The 18,952-nt window shown below is 45.9% G+C and overlaps 2 protein-coding genes across 2 annotated transcripts; one reads left to right on the top strand and one right to left on the bottom strand.

Annotated features, from left to right (window-relative positions):
• Window positions 1-8,875: 8,875 nt before the first annotated feature.
• Window positions 8,876-12,160, bottom strand: LOC119284578 (adenylosuccinate synthetase, chloroplastic). Its single transcript, XM_037563706.1, has 4 exons — window positions 11,849-12,160; window positions 10,029-10,721; window positions 9,644-9,955; window positions 8,876-9,396 (listed from the first exon to the last, which is right to left on the bottom strand). The coding sequence occupies exons 1-4, from the start codon at window positions 12,134-12,136 to the stop codon at window positions 9,226-9,228; spliced, it is 1,464 nt and encodes a 487-aa protein (XP_037419603.1). The 5' UTR covers window positions 12,137-12,160; the 3' UTR covers window positions 8,876-9,225.
• Window positions 12,161-15,320: 3,160 nt separating this feature from the next.
• LOC119284577 (tRNA-specific 2-thiouridylase MnmA-like) lies at window positions 15,321-18,653 on the top strand. The gene is made up of 10 exons (XM_037563705.1): window positions 15,321-15,656; window positions 15,740-15,814; window positions 15,926-15,979; window positions 16,078-16,156; window positions 16,258-16,385; window positions 16,558-16,641; window positions 16,726-16,809; window positions 16,920-17,071; window positions 17,228-17,378; window positions 17,821-18,653. Exons 1-10 carry the CDS (start codon window positions 15,336-15,338, stop codon window positions 18,136-18,138), a joined length of 1,446 nt encoding a protein of 481 aa, XP_037419602.1. The 5' UTR covers window positions 15,321-15,335; the 3' UTR covers window positions 18,139-18,653.
• The last annotated feature ends 299 nt before the right edge of the window (window positions 18,654-18,952 follow it).

The raw sequence follows: 18,952 nt of genomic DNA, 5'->3' as shown, positions 1-18,952 counted from the left end.
CCAAATAACGCTTATTTAGGTTCAACACTAATCCCGAAAGTATAGGGAGTGTGCGATGATGATCATATCAATCTTGGAACTACTTCAAACACACATCGTCACCTTACCCTTAACTAGTCTCTGTTCATTCTATAACTCCCGATTCAAGTTACTAATCTTAGCAACTGAACTAGTACCAAATATTGAGGGGTTGCTATGAACACTGGTAAAGTACACATCAATAACATGTATATCAAATATACCTTTGTTTACTTTGCCATCCTTTCTTATCCGCCAAATACTTGGGTAGTTCCGCTTCCAGTGACCAGTCCCTTTGCAGTAGAAGCACTTAGTCTCAGGCTTAGGACCATACTTGGGCTTCTTCACTTGAGCAGCAACTTGCTTGCTGTTCTTCTTGAAGTTCCCCTTTTTTCCTTTGCCCTTTTCTTGAAACTTGTGGTCTCGTCAACCATCAACACTTGATGTTTTTCTTGATTTCTACCTTCGTCAATTTCAGCATTACGAAGAGCTTGGGAATCGTTTCCGTTATCCCTTGCATATCATAGTTCATCATGAAGTTCTACTAACTTGGTGATGGTGACTAGAGAATTCTGTCAATCACTATTTTATCTGAAAGATTAACTCCCACTTGATTCAAGCGATTGTAGTACCTAGACAATCTGAGCACATGCTCACTAGTTGAGCGATTCTCCTCCATCTTTTAGCTATATAACTTGTTGGAGACTTCATATCTCTCAACTCGGGTATTTGCTTGAAATATTAACTTCAACTCCTGGAACATCTCATATGGTCCATGACGTTCAAAACGTCTTTGAAGTCCCGATTCTAAGCCGTTAAGCATGGTGCACTAAACTATCAAGTAGTCATCATATTGAGCTAGCCAAACGTTCATAACGTCTGCATCTGCTCCTGCAATAGGTCTGTCACCTAGCGGTGCATCAAGGACATAATTCTTCTGTGCAGCAATGAGGATAAACCTCAGATCATGGATCCAATCCGCATCATTGCTACTAACATCTTTCAACACAATTTTCTCTAGAAACATATCAAAATAAATACAGGGGAGCTAAACGCGAGCTATTGATCTACAACATAGATATGCTAATACTGCCAGGACTAAGTTCATGATAAATTAAAGTTCAATTAATCATATTACTTAAGAACTCCCACTTAGATAGACATCCCTCTAATTCTCTAAGTGATCACGTGATCCAAATCAACTAAACCATGTCTGATCATCACGTGAGATGGAGTAGTTTCATTGGTGAACATCACTATGTTGATCATATCTACTATATGATTCACGCTCGACCTTCCGGTCTCCGTGTTTTGAGGCCATATCTGTATATGCTTGGCTCGTCAAGTATAACCTGAGTATTCTGCGTGTGCAACTGTTTTGCACCCGTTGTATTTGAACGTAGAGCCTATCACACCCGATCATCACGTGGTGTCTCAGCACGAAGAACTTTCGCAATGGTGCATACTCAGGGAGAACACTTCTTGATAATTAGTGAGAGATCATCTTAAAATGCTACCATCAATCAAAGCAAGATAAGATGTATAAAAGATAAACATCACATGCAATCAATATAAGTGATATGATATGGCCATCATCATCTTGTGCTTGTGATCTCCATCTTCGAAGCACCGTCGTGATCACCATCGTCACCGGGGCGACACCTTGATCACCATCGTAGCATCGTTGTCGTTTCGCAAATCTTATGCTTCCACGACTATCGCTACCGCTTAGTGATAAAGTAAAGCATTACAGGGCAATTGCATTGCATACAATAAAGCGACAACCATATGGCTCCTGCCAGTTGCCGATAACTTGGTTACAAAACATGATCATCTCATACAATAAAATTTAGCATCATGCCTTGACCATATCACATCACAACATGCTCTGCAAAAACAAGTTAGACGTCCTCTACTTTGTTGTTGCAAGTTTTACGTGGCTGCTACGGGCTTAAGCAAGAACCAATCTTACCTACGCATCAAAACCATAACGATAGTTTGTCAAGTTGGTGCTGTTTTAACCTTCGCAATGACCGGGCATAGCCACACTCGGTTCAACTAAAGTTGGAGAAACTGACACCCGCTAGCCACCTTTGTGCAAAGCATGTCGGGAGAACCGGTCTCGCGTAAGCGTACGCGTAATGTCGGTCCGGGCCGCTTCGTCCAACAATACCGCTGAACCAAAGTATGACATGCTGGTAAGCAGTATGACTTATATCGCCCACAACTCACTTGTGTTCTACTCGTGCATATAACATCAACACATAAAACCTAGGCTTTGATACCACTGTTGGGGAACGTAGTAATTTCAAAAAATTTCCTACGCACACGCAAGATCATGGTGATGCATAGCAACGAGAGGGGAGAGTGTGATCTACGTACCCTTGTAGACCGACAGCGGAAGCGTTAGCACAACGCGGTTGATGTAGTCATACGTCTTCACGACCCGACCGATCAAGCACCGAAACTACGGCACCTTCGAGTTTTAGCACACGTTCAGCTCGATGACGATCCCCGGACTCCGATCTAGCAAAGTGTCGGGGAAGAGTTCCGTCAGCACGACAGCATGGTGACGATCTTGATGTTCTACCGTTGCAGGGCTTCGCCTAAGCACCGCTACAATATTATCGAGGATTATGATGGAAGGGGGCACCGCACACGGCTAAGAAAATGATCACATGGATCAACTTGTGTGTCTAGGGGCGCCCCCTGCCCCCGTATATAAAGGAGCAAGGGGAGGAGGCCGGCCGGCCCTATAGGCGCGCCAAGGAGGAGTCCTCCTAGTAGGAGTAGGACTCCTACTAGGAGGGGGAAGGAAGTGGGGAGGGAGAAGGAAAGGGGGGCGCCGCCCCCCCTCTCCTAGTCCAATTCAGACTAGGGGGGAGGAGGCACGCGGCCCACCTTGGCTGCCCTTCTCTCTCTCCACTAAGGCCCATATGGCCCATTACTTCTCCCGGGGGGTTCCGGTAACCCTCCGGTACTCCGGTTTTCTCTGAAATCACCCGAAACACTTCCGGTGTCCGAATATAGTCGTCCAATATATCAATCTTTATGTCTCAACCATTTCGAGACTCCTCGTTATGTCCGTGATCACATCTGGGACTCCGAACTAACTTCGGTTCATCAAAACTCATAAACTCATAATATAACTGTCATCGAAACCTTAAGCGTGCGGACCCTACGGGTTCGAGAACAATGTAGACATGACCGAGACATGTCTCCGGTCAATAACCAATAGCGGAACCTGGATGCCCATATTGGCTCCTACATATTCTACGAAGATCTTTATCGGTTAAAACGCATAACAACATGCGTTGTTCCCTTTGTCATCGGTATGTTACTTGCCCGAGATTCGATCGTCGGTATCTCAATACCTAGTTCAATCTCGTTACCGGCAAGTCTCTTTACTCGTTTCGTAATACATCATCTCGCAACTAACTCATTAGTTGCAATGCTTGCAAGGCTTATGTGAAGTGCATTACCGAGAGGGCCCAGAGATACCTCTCCGACAATCGGAGTGACAAATCCTAATCTCGAAATACGCCAACCCAACATGTACCTTTGGAGACACCTGTAGAGCTCCTTTATAATCACCCAGTTACGTTGTGACGTTTGATAGCACACAAAGTGTTCCTCCGGTAAACGGGAGTTGCATAATCTCATAGTCATATGAACATGTATAAGTCATGAAGAAAGCAATAGCAACATACTAAACGATCGAGTGCTAAGCTAACGGAATGGGTCAAGTCAATCACATCATTCTCCTAATGATGTGATCCCGTTAATCAAATAACAACTCTTTGTCTATGGTTAGGAAACATAACCATCTTTGATTAACGAGCTAGTCAAGTAGGGGCATACTAGTGACACTCTGTTTGTCTATGTATTCACACATGTATTATGTTTCCGGTTAATACAATTATAGCATAAATAATAAACATTTATCATGAAATAAGGAAATAAATAATAACTTTATTATTGCCTCTAGGGCATATTTCCTTCACTCGACTGGGTCAAGCTCTCGGAGGGGGGATGAGGACCAACCGCTTCAGCCTGTGACGATAGACAACAAGTTCGACCAGTAACTCGGGTCGCGCTGCAGAGCTTGTTGGTCGACCAGGGACCTCCGCGGTGCCATCCCCGGTGTGGAGCTGTGGCATCATACCGGATGTTGTCTGTCGTGAAGGTAGAGCAGGCATAGCCGCGCACCCGCCTCGAGTACTACCTCGGTAGCAGCAGGTCACACAACACATCCTCGTCCTTGTTGGGGGGCTGACAATACCTCACCGGGGTAGAGTGGCGCTGTGCGCGACACTTGGCGGTGTTCACGAAGATGTGGATGTCGCCGCTACACATCATGGAGGACCCGCGCTCGCAGAGGCCTAGGCCCTCAATCGGTCCAAAACCACCAAGGAGACGGATGTCGCTGCCGACTCAGGACCTCCGTATCTAGACTTGCCGAGTCGGAGCGCGAGCTCCGCCTGAAGGCTGAAAAGGAGCAACATAAGGTGGCGGGGGAGGCCAAGCGTTTGTGCCGCGAGCATGATGCTGTTGTCGGGGACAGATGTCGTGTAACTGGCCTGCTTTCACGACTGGTGATGTCTACCACACAACCTTCTTCTTGTAGATGTTGTTGGGCCTCCAAGTGCAGAGGTTTGTAGGACAGTAGCAAATTTTCCTCAAGTGGATGACCTAAGGTTTATCAATCCGTAGGAGGCGTAGGATGAAGATGGTCTCTCTCAAGCAACCCTGCAACCAAATAACAAAGAGTCTCTTGTGTCCCCAACACACCCAATGCAATGGTAAATTCTATAGGTGCACTAGTTCGGCGAAGAGATGGTGATACAAGTGCAATACGGATAGTAGATAATGGTTTTTGTAATCTGAAAATATAAAAACAGCAAGGTAACTAATGATAAAAGTGAGCACAAATGGTATTGCAATGTATTGAAACAAGGCCTAGGGTTCATACTTTCGCTAGTGCAAGTTCCCTCAACAATAATAACATAATTGGATCACATAACTATCCCTCAACATGCAACAAAGAGTCACTCCAAAGTCACTAATAGCGGAGAACGAACGAAGAGATTATGATAGGGTACGAAACCACCTCAAAGTTATTCTTTCCAATCAATCCGCTGGGCTATTCTTATAAGTGTCATAAACAGCCCTAGAGTTCGTACTAGAATAACACCTTAAGACACAAATCAACCAAAATTCTAATGTCACCTCAAGTATCCGTGGGTATGATTATACGATATGCATCACACAATCTCAGATTCATCTATTCAACCAACACATAGAACCTCAAAGAGTGCCCCAAAGTTTCTACCGGAGAATCACGACGAAAACGTGTGCCAACCCCTATGCATAGGTTCATGGGCGAAACCCGCAAGTTGATCACCAAAACATACATCAAGTGAATCACGTGGTATCCCATTGTCACCACAGATACGCACGGCAAGACATACATCAAGTGTTCTCATATCTTTAAAGACTCAATCCGATAAGATAACTTCAAAGGGGAAACTCAATCCATTACAAGAGAGTAGAGGGGGGAAGAAATATCATAGGATCCAAATAAAATAGCAAAGCTCGCGATACATCAAGATCGTATCACCTCAAGAATACGAGAGAGAGAGAGAGAGAGAGAGAGAGAGAGAGAGAGAGAGATCAAACACATAGCTACTGGTACATACCCTCAGCCCCGAGGGAGAACTACTCCCTCGCCATGTAGAGCACCGGGATGATGAAGATGACCACCGGAGAGGGATTGCCCCCTCCGGCAGGGTGCCGGAACGGGTCTAGATTGGCTTTCGGTGGCTACGGAGGCTTCTGACGGCGGAACTCTTGATCTATTGTGCTCCCCGATCGTTTTAGGGTATATGGAGATATATAGGAGGAAGAAGTACGTCAGGGGAGCCACGAGGGCCTACGAGGGTGGAAGGCGCGCCCCCCTGCCTCGTGGCTTCCTCGTTGCTTCCCTTACGTGGACTCCAAGTCTCCCGGGTTGCTTTCCTTCTAAAAATAAGTTCCATGAAGTTTCAGGTCAATTGGACTCCGTTTGATTTTCCTTTTCCGCGATACTCTAAAACAAGGAAAAAACAGAAATTGACACCGGGCTCTGGGTTAATAGGTTAGTCCCAAAAATTATATAAAATATCATATAAATGCATATAAAACATCCAAGGTTGATAATATAATAGTATGGAACAATAAAAAATTATAGATACGTTGGAGACGTATCAACTGGCACGACGACGACGATCTACGTTGCACTGATACTTGGATACGTATTGGATACGCGATACGGGGATACGCCTGATACGTCAATTTTCTGAAAACATGAATACGGCGATACGTTTATATATAGATATTACATATATTAATTATTAAAAATATTGAAAACAACATAGAGCTTCTAAGTCAAAGCTTGCCTCAATAGGATTATTTCCTTTGTTTTCTTGCACTTGGTCCACTTTCATTAATTGATAGTGGGATTTTCCCGGATTTCTTGTTCCAATCAGTGCATCGACTCTCTTTTGCTCACCTTTCAATTGAATAAGAACATTGGTAGTCATGTTTTGGCATGAATTCACGCCCATGTTGGGTATCTGCAAAAGGTGTGCCTTTACTATTGAGGGGATTTCAATCAAACGATGGGTTCCAGGTATCCAAAAAGTATCGTAGAAGTATCCTAAGAGTATCAAACATTATTTTCTTTTTTAAAATAAAAAAATCAACGTAGACGACGATGATGGCGGCGACAACGACATATTTTGAATTCAGTTCTAACTTTTGTGGATCCTCTAAAATTATTCCCTCTGTTTCGAATTATAAGATGTTCTAACCTTTTTTCGAATCGGATGTATATAGACGTGTTTTCTCAGTCCGTATGTAGTTCATGTTGAAATACCACAAAGATTTTATATAATTCAGAACGGAGGAAGTAGTACTCTAGTATTTTGCTCATTTTTTAAAACCTAAACTTAATCATGCCCAAATACGTAAGAAGAAGAAGAAGAAGAAGAAGAAGAAGAAGAAGAAGAAGAAGAAGAAGAAGAAGAAGAAAATCTAATTAGAATACCATTTCCTTTTTGTTTTGCGTCCTACATCGTGCATCCAAGAGATGCCCTAACGGTCACATGCGCCGGGAGCTCACTCACGCTCACAGGTCTCGCAAAAGCGAGACACGGCCGTGCCAACATGCATCCATTCATCGATCTCCCGGCCGTGACACCATTTAAACCTCATGCCATGCATCTCACCCTACTTATCCCCCGCGCCCTCGATCAGCTCCGTCGTCACACTCTCCTCACCCACTCCACTACTACACCCCACACTCCAAAACCAAAACCTCGCTCCAACTTCAAACCTCGAATTCCCCCGCTCCCACGCACGTAAGTTCCGCGCATTTCTTCCATCCATCCAGCCGCGCGCGCGAGCTACCTGGATATATTGGGCTCGTTCTGATCCATCGCACGTCGTCCGTCGTGCTGCATGCAGGAGCCGAGGCCGTCGTTCATGGAGAGCTACGTGCGGAAGCGGTCGTGGAAGAAGGGGCCGACGCGGGGCAAGGGCGGGCCGCAGAACGCGGCGTGCGAGTACCGGGGCGTGCGCCAGCGGACGTGGGGCAAGTGGGTGGCGGAGATCCGCGAGCCCAACAAGCGCGCGCGCATCTGGCTCGGCTCCTTCGCCACCGCCGAGGAGGCCGCGCTCGCCTACGACGAGGCCGCGCGCAGGCTCTACGGCCCCGACGCATTCCTCAACCTGCCCCACCTCCGCGCCGCCGCCGGCGCCACCGCGCAGCAGCGCATGATCAGGTGGCTCCCGGCCGCCGCGGCCGGGGTCGCCTCCGGCGGCGCCAGGGGCCATGCCGCCGTGCCCGCCTACGGCCTCCTCAACCTCAACGCGCAGCACAACGTGCACGTCATCCACCAGAGGCTGCAGGAGCTCAAGAGCTCCTCCTCCTCGCCGGCCAAGCCGCAGCAGCAGCAGTCCAGGAGGACCCCTCCCCCGCCGCCGCCTCCTCCGGCCGCCTCGTCCCCTTCCTCCACGGTGACCACCGGCGCCATGCCGCCCTCCGCGTCCTGCTTCCAGTCCCAGCTGGAGCACTCCATGGCGATGACCGCCGCGGCCGAGAGCGCGCCGCCGTGCGACGGCTTCGGGGGCGGCAGGCCCCAGCTCGACCTCAAGGAGTTCCTGCAGCAGATCGGCGTGCTCGGGGAGGACGACGGCGGCGCGGCCGGCAAGCATCATGGGCCTCAGGGCGTCGGCGAGGACGACGGCGAGGTGGCGGACGCGTTCGGGTTCGGGGGCGGCAACAGCAATGCCGCAGAGTTCGACTGGGACGCGCTGGCGGCCGACATGAGCGACATCGCGGCAGGAGGCCACGGCGGCGGCGGCGCGCTGGGCGTGAACGGCGCGTTCCACATGGACGATCTCGACCAGTTCGGCTGCGTGCCCATCCCCGTATGGGACATCTGATCTTATATTCTTATAGGCTCTGAATTAGCCCATGCTTAAGCGTTGCTTAGCTGATTTACTACCTTCGATCTCTGATGGATTATCTACGAGGTTTAGCTCCCAGGTTCTTCATGTAGCTCGGCATGAAGGTTTAGATCTGTTTCATCTGAAGAATCATGTAATAGCATAAGCACAATAAACTTGGCGCGCATGAGCTATTGCCATAACCAGGAAAATGAGACCAACATACATTGGACTTCTCAAAAAAATCTTCTCCAGATAGCATCAACGTCATTGTGAAATCACTCACTGTCAAAGGATTTTATCCAAAGCAAGAAGATCGATGCGATCACAACTCATAAGGAGCTAAAGACGCCCCCAACGAGCGAAATAAACGTGGTGAAAACTTACATCAGACTTGCCCACAAGAAAGCATTCAGCATTCATAATCAGGGCAAAATATGACGGTGAATTGTGATAATACCACCAAACCATTGGTGGAGTCGAAAGACAAAATGTTACCACCAAACTCTAACACTGCATCCTTATGGTGATATACCGGGACATTTCCCGGAAATCATTATTGCAGGTATTACATCACCCCGCCCGCCAGTAGCTTGTCGATCGTATTACCCGCTACGATTGGCAATCAAGGGTGTGCTGACACAGCAATGCTCACAACGGCCTAGTTAAGACTGAATTATTTCGTCCGATACAATAGTACCAAATCGAGTTTGCCCTTTACTTGTATATCAGAGCATCCCTCCCAGGCCCGACACCAATGTAGTGGACTGGAACACCGGCGAGCTCTTCTATCCTCTCCACGTAACGGCGGGCAGCTTGGGGGAGTTCACTGTAACTTCGGACAGAAGATATGTCACTGTCCCACCCAGGAAGCACCTCATAGTTGACCTGAAACACAAGACGAAGCATATGAGAGATGAATTGTGTCTATCCTCACATTTAAGTGTAAGTTGTTATCACCAAACTGGTAATGACATCGGTTTACAATACCACAGAACTAAAGCCAGTACATTAGCAACTAAATCACATCTTACAACCAGAGAAAGAACAACAGTTTTGACATACAACATAATTATAAATTATGCAAATGTACTACTCAGACATGTAAACACAATGAACAAACTATGACACTTACCTGTACTTGCTCCAGGGTGTCAAGATCCCCTGGGAAGGATTGTAGTTTCTCTCCATCCATTTGATTATAAGAAACACCCAGCTTAATTTCTGGTAACCCGGACAGAACATCAAGTTTTGTTAGATTTAGAGAGGAAAACCCATTGATGTCACAGCAGTATTTCAGTGCAACGATGTCAAGCCAGCCACAACGTCTTGGGCGACCTGTAGTCGTTCCAAATTCCATTCCGGCCTTCCTAAGAACATCACCTTCCTCTCCAAGCAGTTCAGTTGGGAAAGGGCCAGAGCCAACCCTTGTTGTGTAAGCTTTTACCTGCATGTAAAATAGTGAGTTAGACAAGCAATATATCATAGATGAGGGCTGGATTACACTACTTTTGACTTACAACTCCAATCAGGTCGCCAATAACCCTAGGGGCAATCCCAAGGCCAGTGCAAATTCCACCAGCGGAAGGGCTAGAAGAAGTCACAAATGGATAAGTTCCAAAATCGATATCCAGCATAGTTGCCTGACCACCTTCAACCAGAATTTTCTTCTTCTGTCGGATGGATTCATTCAACACATGAACAGTGTCAGCAATGAAGGGCTCCAAACGCTCTGCAAACCTCTTGTACCTCTCAACCTCTTCCTTGAGCATGCCTTTGCTGTACTTGAAGCCTTCAAACCTCGCAGCAGCATCTTCGAATAAAACATCAAGCTTATCCCCAAAAGTGTCCATGTGCCTTAGATCACAAACTCGCAGCCCATTTCGAGTGACCTTGCTGGAATAACAAGGTCCAATGCCTCTCTTAGTCGTTCCTATGAAGGAATTTGCAAGCTCGGCTTCCCTAAGTCCATCTACAGTCTGATGCAGATCAAAGAGCAAATGAGCCCTGTCAGACACCAGTATTCTTCCATCACAACTGACTCCATTTGATTGAAGACCATCAATTTCGCCAAAGAACCCTGGAACATGGATCACCGCTCCGTTGCCAACAACACAGAGTGTTCCTTCATGGAGAATACCAGATGGAACAAGATGAAGGGCAAATTTCTTGCCTTCAGAGTTGTAGATGGTGTGTCCAGCATTTGCTCCACCCTGTTAACAAAGTAGGAACTCAGATAAACAAGCTACTAAACTCAAGAGAAGTGGCCAACTGGTAATGACCAAATTAAGTACCGATGCTACATCCCAAGAATTTAATTCACAAATAAACACTAAATGATAATTGCAGATACAAAAGGTTAATCTTCAAAATTCAGAAATTATTCATCAAAGAAAATTCCAGGAAAGGGAAATCTAAACTAATCAAAGGAATGACAATGGCTAACCATATTAAACTCACAAAAATGCAGAAATGACCTTTTAGGAGCAGTAGTAATAGCATATTATTCTTATTATAAACAAACTGCAAGTTAAAAGATTGCTACAATACAAGCGATACACTACTGGTACAAAAATCGAAAGAGTATGCAAAACAACCAAAGTACAGAGGTCTGATGCAGATTATGGTAAACCCTCAAGCCTAAGTGAGTCGAACAAATCAGATTGTTTACCAACCAAAACAAAGTGGTAATCATGCTTTACTGCTTTTATCGCCACACTACCGTTTACGGCCAGATGTCGAGTCAATTCATTTCATTTAGGAGCCACTGGACATGAAATTAACGTCCATCTTTCATCCTACCAGATTCAGAAGGCCACAAATTTGACAGTTCACTGTGGCTATCAGGATCAAATATCCAGAATTTTTTGTAACTACCAGCCCAATGTTCCAGCCGGGATCCACAAAATGTAAAAAGAAGAAATATCATCATATAAGCAACCCAATATTAAACAAAATCGAGCTAAAAGATATACAATTTTATCCCCTTTGTGCATGAGCTCCACTATACATATTTTTTAACCAAAGCGATCCCAGAATTAACATCTTTGGGGATGGGGGTATTTTTTCTTGTACGGGCTTCGGTACCAAAACTCTACTGAGAAACACACCTCTTCCAAACAGGCCCTGGGAAGGGGAATTCTACACGCAGATTACTCTAACATCCGGATCAGGCATCAATCCACCAAAACAACTCTTACCACGCCATCCTACAAGCGTATACGATATCAAAAATTTCAACTGGAACGCGCAGTGGTGCTGCCAAGCAGCTTCAATCGACAATGATTGGCACAGGACTCAAACCAGAGCACACGACAAAGACCGAGCCGCATCTCCTCACCTGGCAACGCGCGACGATGTCGAAGCGGGGGGCGAGCACGTCGACGAGCTTCCCCTTCCCCTCGTCGCCCCACTGCGACCCGAGCACGCCGGAGACCTGGCTCAGCGACGAGACCCTGTCGGCGGCGGGGTCCGCCTCCACCGCGAGCGCGGACGCGGCGGCGGGGGCGGGGGCCTGTCTCCCGGGCAGGCGCACCGACGACGGCGCCGGGGCGGCCGGGGAGAAGGACCTCCCCCGCCCGGCGGCGGCGGCGGCGGCGGGGTGGTGGTTGAGGGTGGAGAGCGACATGGGGCGAGGGTTTTAGGATGCGGCGGTCAGTGGGGAAGCCGCTGCTTTCCGTTTAAGTATCCCGTTGGCACGTGTAATAAACGGTGGGGTTTTTTTTATTTCGAGGGATAGAAAATGATGGGGAATTGGATCCTCTTGTATTTTCAAAGGGAATTGGATCCTCTTGGCCTCGTTTGCTGTCGACCAAAGAGAGATTTCACCGTGCACCAATCTTGGCCGTCTGATTTTTTTTTTACACATTTGGGTATTTTAGAAGAGAAAATGGAATTTTTACAGCCATTGATGTCCTTTCGATGGCTACGTTTTCACATGGTAAATCGATTGTCTGCTCATTTGTTATTCTGCCTCTTGTACTTTTATTTACATTTTATGGACATTTACATGTGTGATTCATTGTGTCGGGTTAATTATTTGCTGTGGATTTGCAGCTGCATGAGCGACATTATGCCTTGTTAATTAATTAGCATGAATTTTGAGGTTATGTAGGTGATGCATCATATCTGGTTTTTTATTGTCGTGGTTCTTTTTTGTTTTTCTGATCTTAGTGTTTATATTTAAAAGATTTGTTTCGAGATGTTATGTGCTTTTGTAATTCTTAACAGGCTATAGTTAAGTACTTGGCCTTTTAATACGTGCGATATTTGAAGTACTAGCTCCACCGCTAACAAAAAGGTTGGGAAGCGAATATATTGTGCCCCATGCGAGGAAGAACAACCAATAGCGCGGCCACAAGAGCCTAACAACAAAGGCTTAACGAAGGCCATACTAAAAAGGCGGGATAGACAAGATGGCATTAGCGTGATGTTCCTTGCCTCTTATATCATTATGTCATGTATAGGTCACTTTGATGTTAAAAAATAATGCATATATATCTATATCTATACCAATATAAAAAGATCCAAATGGCAGATTTAATTAATCTCGGCCATCAAATCATGTCAATCCAACGACCTAGAGGCCTGGGCGTTTGGTTTAACCGAACCGATCGGTTCGGTTTCTCGGGTTTTAAAACATTTCGGTTTTCTAAATATGCTAACCGATCGGTGCTTATGAAAAACAGTAACCAAGAATTCGGTCCATTGAGAATTCGGTTCGGGTCATCGGTTAATACCGAGCAACAACAATCTACAGCTAAGAAATCAAGGTCACATAGAGAGAGAGAGCGAGAGAGAGAGGAGGAGGAGGAGGAGGAGGAGGGAGGGAGGGGAAGGAGATGTCGCCCGATGCTGGCCAGAAATGCCGCCGGCTATTAGCTGTTACGGTGCAGGTCGCATGGAAGGAGGGAGGCGGAGGGGAGGTAGCGGGTTGTTGGCTAAGTGCGGATTTTTGGAGGCCGAGCTCCAATGAGCTCGATCTTTTGAAAAAATCAAAAAGTGTATTTAAAAGTTTGAAAAAAATCTGAAAAAAATTCCATGAAAACATATATGTATTCCGCAAGAACGTGTTAAGTTTCGTCGAAAAATGCTGTGATTTGTAGGCTGTACAAAAATAACAAATTTCTGGCCCAATAACAAAAATAAAAGGCCCATTAAAAAATGTGTATTTGTCCTTTTTCTCTACGCCACACGTAAACGTATAATGCTGTGAAATTTTGCATATACATAGCATACATGTGCATGTGTGTTTAAAAAATAAATTTGGAATTTTTCACACTCCAAAAAAATAAAATTTGAAAACGAGCTCACTAGAGCTCGGCCTCCGTTGGCACTTTCCGGTTGTTGGCTGCCGGACCATCGACGCTGGCTACTAGGAGCGGCGACGGCTAGGTTATGGCCGAAGGGAGGGACAGAGCGGTCGTGGGGATGAGGCACGTGCGACTGAACGGTTGTGGTGTCGTTTTTCTTTTTTTTTTTGGTGTCGTTTTTCTTTTGAGCACAAGGCCGTGGGGTCCTGGACTCGTGGTCATCAAATGGTTATGGCCCAACTTAGATAATGGGCTGAGACTTTCTACAGTATTGGCCCATGTTCGGTTTTTTGGGGTCAGTTCGGGTACCTGATGTCTGAAACCGAAATACCTGAAATTAATTTGATTTTCTAGACTACAGGACCGAACTTATGACCGTAATTATCGGGTTCGGTCTATTCGGCTTCGGCCCCGGTTCTTTTGGTTCGGGAGTTCGGTCATCGGGTAATATGCCCACCCCTAACCTAGACTGCTTCAATGTCGAGCGCTCAACACGTTTAGCGCGCAGTTAATTACATACCAAATATAGGTGGTGTTTGGTTCTCTAGTCTTAGGACTTTTTCTAGTCCCAACTAAAAAGTCTCTAGTCCCTAAAAAGTCCTTCCCTGTTTGTTTCCAGAGACTAAAAAGTCTCTAGTCCCTTCCTAGAGATTATTAAATGACCATGTTGCCGTTAGTATATACAAAAATAAAAATTAAACAACACCATGGGGTGGCGGGCCAATGGGTGTATGGAGGGGCATTGTTGGAAAAGTCTTAAAAAGTCTTAAAAAGATTTTCCTTAAGAGTCTTCTTCATTTAGTCCCAGATGCCTATTTTAGTCCCTAAAAAGTTCCTCCCGTTTGATAAAAAAGTCTCTAACATGGACTTTTTCTAGTCCTTACACAAAAAAATCCTTGAAACAAACACCCCCATAGTTCTAATCACATAATAACACGTAAATAATATCCTACTTAATATCCGCATGCACTTAATATACTTCCAAATTAACGTGTATTGCACTTACATATTGACTAGTGGTCACAAAGAAGCACTCTTATCTCCCTTCGCTCTGTCCACAATTATCCACCTAACTAATTCAAGCTATCTAAATATATTTTAGTGGGTTTCGATGTTTTATGCATGGAAAAAGAAAGCTATGTTGATTATTCAGTAACAACTCTACATACTAGTTTGCTGACAGAAATCAAAACCTGCAAATGCCAAAATAACAAGTATGATGTAAACTTAGCTAGTTGAGTGATTTCGTGACAACATTGATCAATCGATTATGGAACTCAAGGGGCACTTTGATATTGACAAACTAACGCGCTTTTCTAAGTGTGTAAACCACACGGGTAGACGTATTTTCCGGGCAGCCCAAAATACGCATTCGTCCTCCCCCTTCGTGAGCTCAAGTCTGAAGCTCTGAAACGACACGAAACTCTCGACGCTCTAGCCGAAAAACCCAATCCAGTACAGCGGCCGATACCTCTTGCCGCCACGCCGGCCGGCCGGCCGCCGCCGCCGCCACCCATGCTGCGCGTCGTCTCCACCCTCCGTCCGCTCCTCCGGAGCCCCCTCCTCCCGGGCCCTAAACCCCTCCCCCGCCCCCGCCGGCCGCCGCGGCCGTTCCGCGCCCTCTCGTCCGCAGCGCCGCTCGCAGCCTCCCCGCCCAGCGCGCCCGGGGAGGTTGAGATCAGCGAGGAGCACCTCATCCGGTGCGCGGCAGCGAGGAGGGCGCCGCTGCGGGTGGCGGTGCTGGTGAGCGGCGGGGTCGACAGCAGCGTCGCGCTCCGCCTCCTCCACGCAGCCGGGCACAGCTGCACCGCCTTCTACCTCAAGATTTGGTTCCAGGTCCGTACACACTCCCCTGTTGCCATGCTCTGCGATGCTACACCACGGGATCGCTTAATAAGCTCTGTGTGGTTAATCTGTAGGAAGATTTCAGGAACTTCTGGTCCGAGTGCCCGTGGGACGACGATTTGAAGTATGCACAGGCCGTGTGTGACAAGGTATATTCCAGAAAATTCATCCGGTGCATGCTGTTTCATTGAATAGCCAGTGTGCAGCATATGTTAGCTCTGGCTGCATGGACTGACTGATCTAATGGCCGTCTTTTGTAGATTGACGTACCATTAGAGGTGGTACATCTATCTGATGAGTACTGGAACCATGTGGTAAGCTTCATTTCAAACCTTTTGCACCCGTTCCTCTCGCAGATATCCCATATGTTGTTCTGCATTCTGAGAAACTATCATGGATTTTATATATCTAGGTATCTCACATGATTAATGAGTACCGCAACGGACGCACACCGAACCCTGATGTTCTTTGCAACACAAGGATAAAGTTTGGTATGGATGTGCGCGCTTCTATTACTGAAATTTGATTGTGCATCGAGGTATAATTTTTGAGCTGTCTTCATGTGCTTATTCTTTTCACTCATTTTCTGCAGGAGCTTTCCTAGAAGCAATTGAAAACTTGGGGTTTGATTACATAGCCTCAGGACATTATGCACATGTAGTCCATCCACCCGTTGAGAATGCTGAAGGGCCATCGGTGCTCCAACTTTCGAAAGACGAGGTGCTTTAAAATAGCTTGCTTAGCTTCAGTGTTATTGAATTTGATGTCAATTGAGTTCTATTATTCATCCTGGAAGGAAAATTGTGATACAGTGAAACAGATAGATGGTTCTTTTGTTTAAATAAATATTGGTTAGTCGAAACCACCTTTCAGACTCTGATTCTTGTTTCAGATCAAGGATCAAACTTATTTCCTCTCACATCTCTCTCAGCCCCAGCTTAGAAGACTTCTTTTTCCACTGGGGTGTATAACAAAGGTGACATATTTTATCAGATAAGGATAGTTAAGTTTTTTCAGGAGCTGCCGGTGTATTTTTTGTAAATTGAGTCATCTTTTGTAGGATGAAGTTCGCAGTCTGGCTGTTCAGATGGGCCTTCCTAACCAATATAGAAAGGATTCCCAGGGGATATGTTTTCTTGGAAAGGTAATTGCTTTAACATAGTTGTTAATAATGCACATGTTTTGTGCAAAATATAGTTCTGTCCTTTCTCCTTGTGTTGTCTTATTTTAAGCTTAAAAAGTCTCTCTTTCTAGGTCAAATTTAGCGAGTTTGTTCAAAGACATATAGGAGAAATGGAGGGTATACTTCTTGAGGCTGAAACTGGAGATTACCTAGGGACACACCGTGGGTTTTGGTTCTATACGATTGGTCAGCGACAAGGTTTGCGACTTTCTGGAGGACCTTGGTACGCACTGTTTACTAGCCTCTTTTTTGGTGCAATAACATCAGCTAAATTAAATGTGTATTGCCTGAAGTATTATGCAGTTCAAGGAAGATCTGCCCTCATGTAGCACATATCTATTTATCCATAGATTCATCAAATGACTTGTTCCTTACGCAGGTATGTTGTGGAGAAAGATGTGCAAAATAATGTGGTTTTTGTATCAAGGAATTACTATTCACTGGATAAGAGGAGGCGAACGTTTCGTGTTGGATCGCTAAACTGGTTTAGCGATTCTGGACCAGCAGACAATGAATTCCTCAGATGCAAGGTACCAGAGTTACACAATTAGCCCTTGTGGTAGCATAGCATATTTGAATTTTGACGTTTGTACCATCTGCAAGGGTTAAATAATCATCATCAGTCCATTTCCCCCCTTCAAAACACGCACATGGTACCAGCTGTATACTTGGACTCGTTTAGGTGCTGGGATAGGAGAGTGGTTCATAAATCCTGTTGATCCTCGGGTAGTTAGGCAATTCTGAAACCGATCAGTTCTACCATGACCAATGGTCTTTAATTTCTAATTTGTGATTATAGGAACCTACCACTGCAGCTTTCAATCTAACCGATGCCACATATCTCTTGCTTGATCTATCTCCTTTTTTGTACTTGTATCTATTTAGCATTTAGATCAGCCGTGGCTCTGCTTTTGTCATGTGCTGTACTTTATTATGTCAGTTATCTGACATTGATGCTACTTTCAATACCAGGTACGGCACAGTCCTGATTTCCATGATTGCACCGTGACAAAAGAGCAAACCGAAGAGAACGGAGACGTTTTGGCGGTGCGTCTGTCCGAAGACGACCAGGGTTTAGCAGCTGGCCAGTTTGCAGCGTTCTACCGTGACAGTGTGTGCCTGGGGTCAGGCATAATCCTGGATTCCTGGGACGAAATGAGCTTCCCTGTGTGCGCAAAGGCGCTAGAAACCGCTAGGATGGAGGACAAGTCCAAGCTGGGGAAGCCCGTAAGGATCATGAACCTGGAGCACCTGGTGAAACCAGAGCCGGAGCCGGCCAAGGTCGCTTGACAGACATCACCGGGTTCTTGTCCCTTTGTCTTGTCGTACATCTGTGATCATGTGAAGATATATTCATCTGACAGTGTGAGAGTTGGCACGCCCTGCAAATGCGAGAATCGGGGAAGTTCCAGAAACCATCATCGTTATGCTGCTCCAGTCAGGGGCTCCATACAGGTGGTTCTTGAAAAGGTGGCATCTCCATTGGTGACTTTGCGTTTGGGAGAAGAAATGCTTTGCCACCGGATAAAAGAGGTGGTGAAGCATCAATCAACGCATGATTGCCCATGCAAGAGCTGACCTTGCCTGACGTAGTTGCCGGATCTAAGCAGGAAAGGCAAGCAGGCGAATGGATAGGCATGTTGTTCTCTCTTGGAGCCAAAATGTGTACGTAGATTATTATTAAGAGTTAGTCAGCGGTACCACTTCTAACTGTACCCTGTGAAGTTATGATACGGCAACACCAATGTTGAATAATCAATCAATCAACATGGTTCTAGACTAAACCAGGATGGTTTATCACGAAATCATCCTCCTTTTTGCATGGTAGTATTCTGGAATCTAAACTGGTTGCGCGCTTGATTGTATACTACTCCGTCCGTTTCTAAATATAAGTCTTTTTAGAGATTTTAATAAATGACTATATACGGAGCAAAATGAGTAAATCAACACTCTAAAACATGTCTATATACATTCGTATGTAGTCTTTTATTGGAATCGCTAAAAAGACTTACATTTAGGAACCGAGGGAGTAGAATGTACTCTTTTTTCCCGGGGCATGTGTCGGCAGCTGTGAGACCTCCTGGAGCAGCACATGGAGAGATTC

Source organism: Triticum dicoccoides, chromosome 4A, assembly GCF_002162155.2.
Source record: "Triticum dicoccoides isolate Atlit2015 ecotype Zavitan chromosome 4A, WEW_v2.0, whole genome shotgun sequence".
NCBI classification, from domain to species: domain Eukaryota; kingdom Viridiplantae; phylum Streptophyta; class Magnoliopsida; order Poales; family Poaceae; genus Triticum; species Triticum dicoccoides.
Note: the sequence above shows the minus strand (reverse complement) of the source record. Positions and strands in the feature narration are given on the sequence as shown.